A 16,029-nucleotide genomic window follows, 5' to 3' on the forward strand; every position below is an offset into this window, starting at 1 on the left:
ATGGGTGCGAAAATATTTTTTAAGTGCAGGCAGTGGTCCCAGGGACCACTTCCTTCCCTTAAAAAGTGAAACTGTAAAGTTTCATTTTTCTTTTTTAAATGCAGCCCGAAACGGGCAGCATTTAAAAAAATGCTTTATTAAAAAAGCAGTCATAGACATGGTGGTCTGCTGACCCCAGCAGGCCACCATCCCTGGGAGTGCTAGCCATTCCTAATGGGGTTGCAAATAGCACCTGCCTCATGAATATAACTGAGCCAGGCAATTTGCGACCCCATTCGGAATTGCTAACAGTGTCTGAGAGAGTGTTGTAAATTGCATTTTGCGAGTCGAAAAGTGACGCAATTTGTGACTCGCAAAATGTAAGGGTTGTACATCTGGCCCAATATTCTTAATACAGTTTGCAGACTGTGGTAATGCAAGTCATTTGAACAAGGCCCAGCAATATTAATTACATTGTCTCCATAAACCCCGCAAATTGAAAGCTGACAGTGACTCTGAAAAAGACCAGACAAAAGCAATGAGTGTAGATAAAGCAAATGTGGTACAACCTTTGTCACCTTCTGTAACTCCTCGCAGAATTCCACTGTTTTAGAGCTCTTTAGATTGCTCAAGTTTGCCCTCACCTCCCCCAGAGCACTCTGGCGTGAGTAGTTGTCAAACCTTTTGACCTAGAAGAAACACAGAACAATGAAAAGTGATTAGAATTTGAGAAAAGTTGAGAACAAGGAATAGAAGTATCCTTTTGACAGCAGACCTCTAACTGATTAGCCAGTCCAATGTCTATGGAAAATCAGTTGTGTGAGGACGTCATAGATATGAAACCTCATATGCGATAAACACAGGTCTCTGGGAAAGAGGGATTCATAGGGAGAGCCAACATTGACCAAACTGACCAAGTGCTCCCTTTGGCAGTGAGGACTGTCTGTCTTTCCCCTATTGTGGGCAATGGCAAATATTCTTATCTTCTCACTAATGTTATTTGCAATGTTATCTGGCATGGTTTAGGAGCAAGCAATCAACTACCGCCTCTTTGACTTCTGTTGAAGAAGATTTTGTACTTTCCGTTTAAAGTCTTACAAAACATACCAAATAGACCACAAAGTGGTGGAATGGCTGTAGTCTTTTTTTCATGTCCAGTTAATTCTAATTACCTTGGTTTTGAGAGCAGGTCTTTGTAGTGAATCTGATGAAAATCGTAGCAACAAACGATAGGCAAGATCGTACCTTTTCCAAATGATTAAGAACAACAATACCCCTAGCAACAGCACTGTGCAGTTCTACCTTTTTTGATGCACTGCCAGTTTTCTTTGGCGTGCCAATGAATACTCGAACTCCTAAAGTGATGCAATGAAGAATCATACCTATATTGTATCCCCCTGATGGCTGACTAAGCACACCCATAAATAGCAAGCCAGACCACATAGCTCTGGCTGCACTGAGAAGCTTATAGAAGGAAACCATAATCTCTATATGCTTATACAGAGAATGTTTTTTAACTGACAGAGAGGTATACATTCTGGGCCTCCCTTGTGAGCTTTGCAACTGCGGCCTGTTCAGGTTAGAGCGGTGGTGCGGGTGGGGTGAGATTTTGACAGACAATGACAAGAGAAAATTATTTATTTCGTTTTCCATCGTCGTAACTGTCGAAATCACCCCCACCTGGCCTCACTGCCCACTGCTCTTACCTGCATGGGCCGTGGCTGGAGCTTTGTGCCCTGAAGAATGCAAATGGGAATTTATCAATGAAAGCCCCATTGCCTTCTGTAACTCCAAGGAACCTGGTGTGTGTAAAATGTGCTGCAGTCTGGCACTATTAGAGCTGTTGCAGCTATGTGCACAGCCATGTACCTTCCGATTTGTACATCATGCTGATAAACTAATCTAAAACTGTTTCTGTTATTGATTTGTCAATTCTAACATTTCTCTTACTCATGACCGACAACGAAAAACGAATTAAAAACTAGTGTTATGTTGCAGCTGATAGAGGGCAGAATGAGAAACATCGTGTAGAGCCCCCCACAGATTTAAGACCCCAGAACCCCATGCGGAACTTTCAGGTTAGAAATAGCCTCATACTTATGTATTCAGAGACAGACCTATATGGAAATGTGCGGAAAAGCAAAGGGTTAAGAAGAAACCGGCAGGTCACATTTCACTTCAGTTTCAGGAAATTTGACAGAACATTTGGTGGTTAGTTCAGTTGTTGCACAAACATAGGTCAACATAATCTTCTTCTGCTAGGGAAATGAGTCCAGATGCTTCTCACGTTAGGGCCCGTTTCACCTCTAAGTGCGGCAGTTTCTTACACCCTTATGAGAACACGTCCACAGCTTGAGCCACCAGGGGGCATATTAACAAGCCAGGCGATAAAATTATCGCCGCTTTAGCGGCAGAAAACTGCCGTTAAAACGGCGATAATGGGCTTGATAATAAGCTCTATGGAATTCCAATTGAAGCCCATGTTAAATGTGAAGGACGTCTAACATGGGCTTCAATTGGAATTCCATAGAGCATATTATCAAGCCTATTATCGCCGTTTTAGCGGCAGTTTTCTGCCGCTAAAGCGGCGATAATTTTATCGCCTGGCTTGTTAATATGCCCCCAGGTGTCTCATCCTGCCTTAGAACATACAGACGAACATGTGCATGCTCCTGCAAAAACCACACATATAGGTCAGATAGCCTGGCCCAATCAGCATTTAGCAAGATATAACCATGCACTGTGCAGTCACGTAAGCATATATTTGTTTCACTTGAAATCCGAGAACAGAAACCCAAATGGGGATTTTCCCTTATCTTAGTTTCGAAAGTTATTGAACTCTTGAACCTATCAGTTTGCGGTTTTGGTTTATAAATATCACTGCCTGCAGGCAGTACTTTGGACATCAGGATTCAGCCTCCATGGAGGCGACTGATCTAACCCAGCTGTATTTGATTAAACCTACATTATATTGTCAATTGTGTCTTGGTTTTTCTTTCTAAGATTTTCCTCCAACACATCTTAGTTCTAAATGCCACTTCCCTTTGAGAGCACTTCCTTGTTCTCTACTCTTGTAGTTTGAGTCTAGAAATTAAAGGTATGCCGGTGTTTCAAATGGGATATGTACTGTTAAATACTAATGGTTCGAAAGTCCGGTAAAAGTCAAAAATGTATATGTCATCCTTCCCAAGTTGATGAATTGAGTACTGTTGAGCTGCTTAAAAATACTATGGTTTTAGTGTCTACTGACAATTCCCTTTGTATATTGTACTATAGTAGTGTATAAGTGTACTGAACAGTGTTACTATCATTGAGCCACTGTGTTGTTTGTTGATAAACTTTTCATAAAGCAGGTGTAAGACCCTCTGAAACAGCATGTAGTTCACAGGGATCCTCGGGTCTTGGCAACCATTCTCTCCTACTTAAGGAAATGTTACCCTAGCAAACACTACATGAAGAAGTAAAGATCTATAATACATTTTTGTTATTGGAGCCCTGTCGATTAGTACAACGATCTCGTCCCTGCTGTGTCCTCTAGCATCTGACTTCTCTGAACCAACCCTTCTGGCACCAAACATCAAGATTGTTATACACAAGCCAGGTATAGTGGCTTGACAGGGAAATTAAAGGAACAAAGAAACGCAGGAGATAATGGAATGCAACACATCAGTTAGAGATGTCATTTTCGTTCTTCACCCAGATTGTGTCCATCGCAAAAGTCTTCTTCGATAAAATGTGGTTAGGTTTCACAGAATTCTTGTTAGTACCCTTTGATATTACACAACAATGATGGCATATTATGAGTATTAACGGGGTGAGAGATACAGTGAGTTGTGGCATAGATATAATGACTTCTGCTGTAAACAATTGCAAAGTAACAACTGACATGCAGCATAACAGATCACCATTTGTTGTCCATCAGACATACCCCTCATTAAATAATATTGGATCTATATGTATTTTAAAGCGTTCACTTGAAAGCCCACTGCTTATGGGTGTAGGTGAAATGCACATTCTCTCATTGGGTCACACATGTGGACCAAATCTGCATGGATTCAAAAATCCACTGGTAGAGATTGGAATGTATGTGTTGACATTAATTTGAGCCGTCTTGTGTAGATAAGATATAGTCCTTACTCCTGCCAATGGCCTAACCCTTGTGTTAGCAGGATTTCACACATGACTCTGAGGTCTTTTCAAGGCAATGCTCCATTTCACCCATCCCCTTGTCACAAGAACAAAACAATCTAATCATATCACAACTCCACTCATCTCTTGTCACTGGCTACCTATCCAGGTTACCATGAAGCTGTGCTGTAATATCAACAAGGCTAGATACCTCAACCAACATCCCTGACTCACTTTAAAACTCCACCCTTCTTCCAGGATCTGGGTCAAGCACTGGTAATTACTGAGCTGTGTAGGGAGGCCTTTGATCCTATCCTGGGGAGCAGAGTAATTAACCTAGCCCTCTAGGGGGACAGAGGCCTGGAATCTGATTCTGAGCCATGGAAATTTGACAAACCTTAAGGTGCGATATTTTGGATATGTGGGATGCTGGGGGCTCTACATTCACACTCAGGGCATATGTTTATCCCCTGGTTGATACCTTGCTGGATCCTGTAGGCCTAAGAGGAGCAAAACTGCACTTTAGGGCAGATTTCACATATAAAGTGTAATATCATGTAAGCACCACATATCATCAGTAAGTACTACAGACCTACACCATGCATGCCCACAACCATTACAAGGTCTATACCATGTCAGTACTAATCCCCAAAGAGTCCCTAGTGCAGCAGGCTACCAGTGCTCAGATAACAGGCTACACATTACAGTAGTCTCACATGCACCTCCCGCACACCTGTGGACAGGTGTGTGCTCACATGTTCAGGTGTAACCATTCCAGCGCCTCTTACCCTAGTTGCACAGTAGCAGTCCTACTTAAAAGGTTGACACGTTGAAGTTAGCCCTTTCCATTCAATTAACGTGAATTTACTGTAAGTGAGACTCGGGTGGTGAGTAGAAGGTCAAAACTGGATAGTCAAATGAGAAAATTCCAGGAAAACTAAATGGGTAAACTCAATTTGCTACATCATTGTTTCAGTTAGATACTCAATGTTCTTTCTTGTGGTTGTTAGTTGAGTCTCTCTTCTTTCAGGGTGGCATCTGGCTCATGGGAAGAGAGGTATGAAATAAATCCTCCAATCTTAAAGCTTCTTCCTTAGATGTATAGATTTTTTGCACGCTATGCAGCTTTCTGCTTTCCGTCTTGTCTCCCAGACTCTGTGATAGACTCCAGCTTTGGACTGTTTAAAGATTGAACACAACTCTGCTCCTCCTGGCTGGTATTTTATATTGTTATTAATTCTGCGACATCTGACACTTGAGCTGCAGCACTGGATTTTTTTTTTAGTATATCCACAATTTCCTTTGGTTCATCACACCTATTCCAGATTGGTTAATGCTTTGGCCAATAAGGTAGGACCTGACATCATTTTTGTGCGTGCACCAAAGTATCTATGTAATAACTGTGTAGTAATGAGGCTCCAACTGGCTGTCAAATCAGTCTGATTTTCATGACTTTCAGTAGGAAAGCTGCCATCTTGTGTTTGTCATCTGAGTAGATATTGTGTTAAGATTGTTTTTTTCCCCAACTCAGTGGAATGTATACTGTTTCTGATCATTTTTTTTATGTTTGTCTCTGTTTGTCTATTTAACACCTATTCACTAGGTATGCTCCTGCGTTCCTCTTCTGTGTTTACTGCCGGCCGTGAAACTGCAAGGTCCACCGCCGCAAATGAAGGCGTGCCGGGATGCTGGCGGCCCGCTGGCCGTACTATGAGTACCACGGTGCTAGATGCTTCTTCCAAGGTATTAAGAACGACATGTTTACCAGTAAAAGAGGAAACAGGTAATTTGGTGCCATCTAGTGGTGTCGCCATATAATATTCTTCTACTGACGGCAAGCAAGCTTGTTTTCAATTAAATATCTGAAAATACATTTTGATGAAGGAGCGCAGGGCCCTGTAAAGCATGTGGGCGAGGCGTAATGTCTCTCTGCCAGCCTTCTCATTGGTAACAGCACTGTTTGCCAGTGCCTGTCTGGGGTCTGTCTCTCAATTCGTGGCAGTGACTCGTACCCCCTTCCGGGAAGATCGTACAGAGCTAGGCCCAGAGAGAGACACTAATTCTGAGCAGACCTTCCTTCTTTTAACCGACTGCAGCTGGAAAAGTGAGTTATGGGTATCTTTCACTACTGGGTCCTGGCTGGTGGCTGTTATGTTCATGGTGGTGCACTATAACCACCACTGTAATCCCGGAGGGTAGTTTAGTGCCCCCCTCCCCTACTAGTTGATGGTCATGACCATGACGTGCAGGCAGGGGAAGCTGTTAAAATAAACGGATCGGAGGCGTGGCCCCCAGATCGAAACTAGTACCCGGTGTTAGGCTACTTCTGTACATCACTGTCTCTTACAAACAAGGCCTGATATATCCCCCACAGGCGGCCAGGTTTCCAAATCTAACTAACAGAGGGGCATATTATCAAGCCAGGCGATAAAATTATCGCCGCTTTAGCGACAGAAAACTGCCGCTAAAACGGCGATAATGGGCTTGATAATATGCTCTATGGAATTCCAATTGAAGCCCTTGTTAGACGTCCTTCACATTTAACATCGGCTTCAATTGGAGTTCCATAGAGCATATTATCAAGCCCATTATCGCCGTTTTAGCAGCAGTTTTCTGTCGCTAAAGCAGCGATAATTTTATCGCCTGGCTTGATAATATGCCCCAGAGAGTCACTGCATCGTGGGCACCACTCATCGCTACTCCACTACAAATAAAGGCTCACAGGGCTCACACTTACTTTCTAAGGGGCATATTATCAAGGTCTGGCGTTAAAATTATCGCCGCTTTATCGGCAGAAAACTGCCGCTAAAGCAGCGATAATGGGCTTGATAATACGCCGCAGAGAATTCCAATAGAAGTCAGTGTTGACACCAGAACCTGGGCTTCTATTGGAATTCTCAAAGGCATATTTTCAAGCCCATTATCCACGCTTTAGCGGCAGTTTTCTGCAGATAAAGCGGCGATAATTTTAAAGCCGTGTCTTGATAATATGCCCCTAAATTGGTACAGATCATAGTTCCCTATAGCTCCTTTAAAACAAAGACCAGTATGACAAGAAACACTCTGAATTCTTCCTGCACAACAGTTAAGTTCGAAGGAGTGTGATTAAGTGCCTGATCAAGAGTATGGGGAACACAAGAGCTTTAACTGGGGAAAATGAAGCGCATTTACACTCCAAACTGTGGGGCAGATTTACAAGCCCAGTGCGCCATTTTTGCGTCACTTTTCCCATGTTATGTATTATTTAGGCAACTAGAATTTTAGAATGTAAAACCTGTATTAGAGTGCCTACATTAATTTTTCATTTCGGTCTATTTTGGCTAAGTGCTTTCAGTGCTAAATTCGAGCCAGTGTTTGCACCTGGGGCTCACTGACACTCATTTTTGGGGACTGGCACTTACCTTTCCTCATCAGACTTTGATCCAGAACAAGAGGGAGAATAAAAGAAAAGGATGAAATGAGGATGGAGCGAAATATGGAAAAACAATGATAAAGGGAGAAAGCAGAGATGAAAATGAACTCGTAACAGTGAGATAAAGCAGCATAACGTGTATTTGTGGTGGAAGAAAGAGATATGAGATGAAATCCAGACTACGCAGCCTTAGTATTCAGCAATGCTGACATTCATCAGCCCCGGCTGCGAGCTTCTGAGAAAGACTGTGGACACTGGTATTTATTATTTTACAAATTAAGCACTGTGTGCTTTGAATGACCTTGTGACCAATGATCCCTCTAATTTTTTCCCCTGTGTGCCCCAGTGAATGCTCTCTGTGCACTGCAATCAAGGCCATGTACACCAAAGAAATGTGACAGCTCACTAACCAAGCGAGTGTGCTACCAGAATCAGAGGTATTTGTCAGAAGTGTGATCGCTCACCCTTTAACCCAAGATGACACCTCAGGGCTGACCCCTCGTCTGACTCTTAGCCCTTCAGATGACATGCATTATTAAGTTGATAGGGGATGGAAGGCCCAGGAGTGGACACTACGGAAAGTTAACAAATCATTTATTGAGTATTGTATTGCAACTACATTTATATAGCGCTTATTAGTCCTAACAAGGTGTTGAAGTGCTTCATGCCAATCTGCACTTTGCTCAGGAGCCAAGGTAACTGGTTAATCCAGTGGGTATTTTTGTAAAGGGTTTAGCCTAATTCTCTCAAGGAGACCATTCCATGTCTCCATGCCCACCGTAGTGTCTTTGAGGTGGATTGAAATTAGTATCAGTTAGGTATGATCGTTAGTGAGGGTGGGTATAGGAGTTCATGCAGATGGTCGGAGCAATCAGTAGATGAGCTAAACCACATTCGGTAGTGTTAGGTTGCATGGTCCTATTTACCAAGAAGGACCGGTTTCAAGCTTTGGGATGGGCGAGGACAATTTCACAAATAAAATAACATTCCTATGCCTCCCCAGGGAAGGCATAAGAGAGTTGCAACGAGGAGAAATACCTTTATTTCTCCTTGTCGTTCCTTTTTCTGTATGTGCTGCATTCTGCAGTACACATAGAACGAATAAAAAAACACCTTCTGTGATTGTTTTTGTGCAGGAAGGATTTCCATCCTGCACAAAAACAATCACCTCTAAAACGCAGACACCCTTGGACTGTGGCGCAACGGTGCCTGCATTGGCGCATGGCAGCCCATTGTGCACCAGCACAGAGGAAAAGGACAGGAATGCGCTGTGTTTTGTAGATCCGGCGAATTCCTGCCCTTTTGTTTTGACATATGGTAGCGCAGCACAAAGGCTTGATGAGCTACCGTGCGTCAAAATATTGTAAATGGGGCCCATTGTTTTTAAACATGAACCACTAGTGAACTAATAGGCAAGACAGTTGTGATGTAAACCCTGTAGGTGGCCCAGATTGTTAAAGAGCAACATTATAGTCTATTAAATCACACACAATATGTATTTGCACAACTGGTACTCTGAACTCACATATTTCAAAGTGCTTTCATATACAAAATGAAGAACATTGAGTTTTGGTCAAATTAAATATTTGCCTAAAATCACACAAGTTAAGCAGGGAAGCTGTGTTTTAGCAGGTTTTACTTTGTACAAATCAGCTACTAAACTTGCATCTATTTGTCTTTACTCCTTTATGCCAATGCTTTCATTTTACCGCATTGTGCATGTTTGTTGGAAGGCGTTCCCCGGGGAGGCTGCGGAATGTGTTCCTGGCCACCCTGAGGCCCACCTTTCCCAGAGTTAGGCCGAGCAAGATCAGGGAGGCCCTTCCTGGAAGGGTCTCGCACCTAGGATCGCACACGCTACGCTTCTCTCTTCTGCGGATAGAGGTACACCACACAGTAATTCGTTGTAAGACAATAGACTTTTATCGGTAGTTGTCAGGGATCTTTATGATCCGGAAGGCAGGTGCAGAATTGGTGCCACAAGCGGCAGCGATCTCGTGATGAGGGGAAAGGGGTAGCGGGACAGTCTTTAAATCAGTGTCTCTGCGAGGTATCCGGCGCACAGCTCTCAATCCTCGAGCTGAGGGGATGTTGCTTCTCTCGGCAATCTCTGCCGGTTCTCTTGGAGGAGCGGGCCGCGAGTCACTCAGCAGGCACCGGAGGTTCGTAGTTCGGGGAGCCGCGACGGCGTCAGCAGGGCTCAGATGGTTCAGAGTTCGGGGAGCCGCGACAGCGTCAGCAGGGCTCAGATGGTTCAGAGTTCGGGGAGCCGCGACAGCGTCAGCAGGGCTTCAGATGGTTCAGAGTTCGGGGAGACGCGACAGCGTCAGCAGGGCTCAGGTGGTTCAGAGTTCGGGAAGCCGCGACAGCGTCAGCAGGGCTGAGATGGTTCAGAGTTCGGGTAGCGTTCTTCTGTTCAGGGAGCGATCGAGCCGCGACCAAGTCCGCAGGCTCTCGTCAGTCCAGGTCTTCTCTGCCTCTCGTCCCTTCAGCACCCCTTGTTATACTCCCCCTCCTCTTTGAAGTGCGGAGTCCTCGCGGAGAGGGGTCTGGTGCCTGGGGGCGGTGTGTTGGGGTTTCCTGTCGCTCGGCCCCTTGATCTGTTCAGGTGGGTCTGGGAGGGACTCCAGACACCCAGCAGGCGAGGCGCCCGCTCACCGGGGGCCTAGTGGTCGATCGAAACCTCCCTCGGGGAAGAGACCAGAGGTGTGACAGGGTCGGCACCTCTCGGTCTGGTTTGGGGGGGGGGTTTTCGTTCTCCCTCGGCCGGGCATGCGCGTTGGGGATCTGGTCGGCCCTCGGGATGTTGGTCCACGGAAGCCGGGAGGCCGTGCCCACGAGGTTCGGCGTGGTTGTAGTGTACTTTGCTGGTCGGGAGGGCCCACGCCACGAGGCCGGTCTCACACGTGCCCCCCCCAGCTGAAAGGCGGGGAGAACTACCCATCCACTTGGGAGTTCTCCTCGCTGATGCGGAAGAATCGGGACAGGCCGTCCGCGTTGGCGTGGTCCGTCCCGGGGCGATGCTCCACAGTGAAATCCATCTCCTGGAGAGAGATGGACCAGCGTAGCAGCTTGGGGTTTTCCCCTCGCATCTGCATCAACCACCGCAGGGGTCGATGATCTGTTTGTACTCGGAAGTGTGTTCCCATCCTCGTCGCCAATGTTGCAATCAAAGATGATATCGAGGTGGTAGATCCAAGTTGATGTTTATTAATTGATTACAGGATGGTAGTTACATAGTAGATGAGTTAGATCAGGTAGATATATGGTCCCACCAGGAACTGCATCTCTGCTGCTCAGCCCACTCTCTCCAACTGTCATACCTCCCAGTCAGCCAGGCACACCAACATTCCATACAATCATCATGCAGTCCATCATTCCATTCACATACCCATGCATACTGGCTAAGCAGCAAGAAATGTAGATACAACACAGGGCCGTAGCTTTTTGAGGGCCCAGACTACTGCGAACGTCTCTCGTTCAATTGTGCTCCACCGCTGTTCCCGGGGCAGTAACCTTCGTCTGATGAAGGCTATGGGCTGATCTATGCCTTTGTCGTTGTACTGTGAGAGGACTGCCCCGATGCCGTGTTCCGAGGCGTCCGTCTGGACCACAAACTCCTGGGCGTAGTCTGGTGTTTTGAGCACTGGAGCCGCGCACATTGCGGCCTTTAGGGTGTCGAACGCCTTCTGGCAGGAGGGGGTCCAGTGTATTTTCTTGGGGTGTTTTTTGGAGGTTAGTTCTGTGAGCGGGCCTGCGATGCTGCCATAGTCTTTAATAAACCTTCGGTAGTAGCCGGTGAGGCCCAGGAAGGCCCGGACTTCCGTTTGAGTTGCAGGGGGTTCCCAGGACAAGATGGCGTCGATCTTCGGCTGGAGGGGGCGACCTGCCCACTCCCCACCTGGTGCCCCAGATAGGTTACGGAGCCGTGCCCAATTTGACATTTGCTAGCTTTGACGGTGAGGCCGGCTCGGCGCAGAGCCAGCAGGACTTGACGGAGGTGCTGGAGGTGCTCGGTCCATTGGGAGCTGAAGACCGCTATGTCGTCGAGGTATGCTGCGCAGAACCCCTCTAGTCCGGACAGGACCCTGTTCACCAGCCGGTGGAAGGTGGCCGGGGCATTTTTCATTCCGAACGGCATCACCCTAAAGCGGTAGTGCCCATCCGGGGTGGAGAAGGCGGAGCGCTCCTTGGCTTCCTCGGTGAGGACAATCTGCCAGTACCCACTGGTCAGGTCGAAGATGCTGAGGTAGCGGGCGGCCCCAAGGCGGTCAATGAGTTCGTCGGCACGGGGAATCGGGTGGGCGTCTGCTCGGGTGACCGCATTGAGGCCTCGGTAGTCCACGCAAAACCTCAGCTCGGGGGCAACACCCGGGGTAGTCGCTTTCGGCACCAGGACTACCGGGCTGGCCCAGGGGCTGTCGGAGGGTTCAATCACCCCGAGGTCTAACATCTTTGCCACCTCGGTCTGGATGCAGGTCCGGACCCGATCAGGGACCCGGTAGGCCCGATGTCTCACTGGCGGGCTGTCTCCGGTGTCCACGTCGTGGACACACCAGCTGGTGACCCCGGGGGTCAGGGAGAAGAGATCCGCGAACTGTCCTAGTAACTGGCGGCAGTCGTCGGTCTGTTGGGCTGTGAGGGCGGTCGACAGTCTTACTCCCTCCATGGATCCATCGGTTTCCTTCGCCCCCAGGGGGTCTGGAAGGGGCTCGGTGTCTTCTTCGGCCCCATCGTCGGTGGCCAGGAGTAGACTTAATTCGGTCCGTACGAAGTGGGGCTTGAGGCGGTTCACGTGGAGAACCCGGAGGGGGTTCCGCGGGGACTGCACATCGATGAGATATGTGACTTGGCTCTTCCGCTCGACCACCTTGAAGGGCCCAGTCCATTTATCTTGGAGAGCGCAGGGTCTCACCGGGGCCATGACCCAGACTTGTTGGCCCGGCTGAAACTCGACCAGCGTAGCATTCTGGTCATACCAGCGCTTCATTTCTTCTTGACTGGCCTCGAGGATTGCTTCTGCGAGTTCCCTGAATTTTCGGGTCTGGTTGCGGAGCGCCAAGATGTACCAGAACACGTCCGGAGGGGTCCCCCGGGGGGTTGTTTCCCACCCCTCCTTGACCAGGCTCAGGGGTCCTCGGACGGGGTGTCCATATAACAGTTCGAACGGGCTGAACCCCAGGGATTTTTGGGGAACCTCCCGGTAGGCGAACAGGAGACATGGGAGGAGGACGTCCCACCTCCGGCGTAGGGGTTCCTCGAGGCCCATGATCATTCCTTTCAGCGTTTTGTTAAAGCGCTCGACTAGTCCGTTTCCTTGGGGGTGGTATGGGGTGGTGAACTTGTACGATACCCCGCACTGCTGCCAGAGGGATTTCATATAACGGGAGATAAAGTTTGTGCCCCGGTCACTCACGACTTCGCGGGGGAACCCCATGCGGGAGAAGATCCCCATCAAGGCCCGGCCCACCACGGGGGCCGTCACGGTGCGGAGAGGGATGGCCTCGGGGTAACGGGTGGCATGATCCACTAGGACGAGGATGAACTGGTGGTAGCGATTCCAAAGTCTTTGCAAAATTGTTTCAGTTCTCGGTGTGTATAAGATTCTAACTGGTCTTTTTGGAATGCCGTGCTCGGGTTGGTGCCTGCGGCACCTAGGGAAGTTTCTCCTTCCATCCTTCTTGGTAATGCGTATGTCGTCTACTGCACGATCTCTAGGTGTTGGCTCGGATCCCGTCGCCTGCCACCAAATGTTGGAAGGCGTTCCCCGGGGAGGCTGCGGAATGTGTTCCTGGCCACCCTGAGGCCCACCTTTCCCAGAGTTAGGCCGAGCAAGATCAGGGAGGCCCTTCCTGGAAGGGTCTCGCACCTAGGATCGCACACGCTACGCTTCTCTCTTCTGCGGATAGAGGGACACCACACAGTAATTCGTTGTAAGACAATAGACTTTTATCGGTAGTTGTCAGGGATCTTTATGATCCGGAAGGCAGGTGCAGAATTGGTGCCACAAGCGGCAGCGATCTCGTGATGAGGGGAAAGGGGTAGCGGGACAGTCTTTGAATCAGTGTCTCTGCGAGGTATCCGGCGCACAGCTCTCAATCCTCGAGCTGAGGGGATGTTGCTTCTCTCGGCAATCTCTGCCGGTTCTCTTGGAGGAGCGGGCCACGAGCCACTCAGCAGGCACCGGAGGTTCGTAGTTCGGGGAGCCGCGACGGCGTCAGCAGGGCTCAGATGGTTCAGAGTTCGGGGAGCCGCGACAGCGTCAGCAGGGCTCAGATGGTTCAGAGTTCGGGGAGCCGCGACAGCGTCAGCAGGGCTTCAGATGGTTCAGAGTTCGGGGAGCCGCGACAGCGTCAGCAGGGCTCAGATGGTTCAGAGTTCGGGGAGCCGCGACAGCGTCAGCAGGGCTCAGATGGTTCAGAGTTCGGGTAGCGTTCTTCTGTTCAGGGAGCGATCGAGCCGCGACCAAGTCCGCAGGCTCTCGTCAGTCCAGGTCTTCTCTGCCTCTCGTCCCTTCAGCACCCCTTGTTATACTCCCCCTCCTCTTTGAAGTCCGGAGTCCTCGCGGAGAGGGGTTTGGTGCCTGGGGGCGGTGTGTTGGGGTTTCCTGTCGCTCGGCCCCTTGATCTGTTCAGGTGGGTCTGGGAGGGACTCCAGACACCCAGCAGGCGAGGCGCCCGCTCACCGGGGGCCTAGTGGTCGATCGAAACCTCCCTCGGGGAAGAGACCAGAGGTGTGACAGGGTCGGCGCCTCTCGGTCTGGTTTGGGGGGGGGGTTTCGTTCTCCCTCGGCCGGGCATGCGCGTTGGGGATCTGGTCGGCCCTCGGGATGTTGGTCCACGGAAGCCGGGAGGCCGTGCCCACGAGGTTCGGCGTGGTTGTAGTGTACTTTGCTGGTCGGGAGGGCCCACGCCACGAGGCCGGTCTCACAATGTTCTGTAGTTTTTATTTAGGGTGAGGCATTGGAACATTGTATATGAGCACAGATTACATTGCTTTTGTAAACCTGGGAAGATTAAGTGATCTGCCCAGAATCGCAGGATGTTGAGTGCTGCCGAGTATCCCCACCTTGGTTCATCAGCTCCAAAGTTAGCAGCTCTGGCCATGAGGCCGCAGATGCCACAAGGATTCAAGTTTGAAACGCCTGCTAAAGATTTAAGTGCATCTACATAAGAATGCACTTCATGACAACAGACTGCATTGGTAATAGCCGCCTGACTCTGAAGTCATACCTTCCACTTCCAGAGGCCCCATCAGAACAGCTACGGAAGAGCAGGAGTACTGCTCCTGTGACAGCGTGCGCCAAGAGAATGCTTTCTTCCGCCTCAATGATTTAAAACGCTTGGGAAGTCTTTCTCTTGATGCGCACTCCATCGCGCCTGCTAACAGTAGGGTGCGCATGCGCACAAGTGAGCACCTTACAAGGAATATAGCTTGTGACTAGGGATGGGTGAATAATTCAGCCACGTGGCGGAGTTCGATGAGTTCTACCCAATCCAAGCAGAGTTTTTTCTCTCGCACAGCTCACCAATGTTAACCTTAAGTTGTTGAGCGAGTGAAATTGCGTGCTAGACCACTTCTGAACGCGGGCGGTCCTGGCAGGTCGCTACCTCTCTCATTGAGAAAGATGCTGCTCGCATTGAGGAGGCTGCAGAAAGAAGCAGCACCCTCTGGCGCTTTGCATGATGCTGTTCGTGCCGATTTTACAGCGCAGGAAAAAACTCTGGGTGCTAAAAATCAGCACGAACAGCGCAATGTACTGGACTCCACCGCTTGCGGAAGTCCACGTAGTGCAGAAGTTTTTTCGGCACTTCTCCTAGTTGCGAGTAGGAGGACTCCGCGAATACCACCCAGGCCTACTTGTGACTCAAGCAGAACATCCTAGACTGTACATGTTTGGCAAAACTGAACCACTGGTGAAAGGTAAGTACGGAAGAAATTAGTGTTCTTCATTTATTCAATGTGCAGTAGCACATACAATAGATTTAGTACAAGCTGCCCAAGAGGTCTTCTCAGTCATTCTCAATAAGCAATGATGAATTCCCATATATAATGATGAAAAAAGCGCTATATTTTTTCCACGTATTTATTGCTTAAGTCAGCTGTGAGGTTTAGTGTGCACAGGACAAGGCACTTGTCCATCTTTCCAAAGGTGAGCTCAAGCAAGGACATCAACATTTTGAGGTTGGCATGCCAGCAAATTCATACAGAGTTCAATCAAAGCGCGTGGCGACCCATCACGATATTTGTCCAGGGTCTCCATGCTACTTTTGGGGCTAGACAGTAGTTTAGTTTCCATAAGCAGCCAGCGAATGAGCTCTCTCCTGAAAATTTAAGAGTGAACACCCACTCATTTTACATATTGAATTGTATTATAAAATGTATGTAGCAGCTTAGATCCCCAAGTGCCTTTTTGGATGGGTAGGATGCTAAACTGTGGAAGAGTCTGTGGTTGGTAAAGTGCTGTATTTGTTGTTATGAACCTGTTTAGGAAGCATTTTGGTGTCATG

General features: G+C 48.5%; 1 protein-coding gene across 4 annotated transcripts in view; it reads right to left on the bottom strand.

Moving 5' to 3' along the window:
* Nucleotides 1-16,029, bottom strand: part of LOC146860839 (synaptotagmin-1-like) — a 343,159-nt gene that overhangs the window by 38,976 nt on the left and 288,154 nt on the right. For all 4 annotated transcript variants that reach the window (XM_085644802.1, XM_085644805.1, XM_085644804.1 and 1 more), the window contains exon 5: nucleotides 549-668. In XM_085644802.1, coding sequence (XP_085500928.1) covers nucleotides 549-668 — 120 coding nt within the window. The remainder of the gene's footprint in view (nucleotides 1-548; nucleotides 669-16,029) is intronic.

The sequence above is a fragment of the Triturus cristatus genome, chromosome 3_1 (assembly GCF_964204655.1).
Source record: "Triturus cristatus chromosome 3_1, aTriCri1.1, whole genome shotgun sequence".
Classification (NCBI taxonomy): domain Eukaryota; kingdom Metazoa; phylum Chordata; class Amphibia; order Caudata; family Salamandridae; genus Triturus; species Triturus cristatus.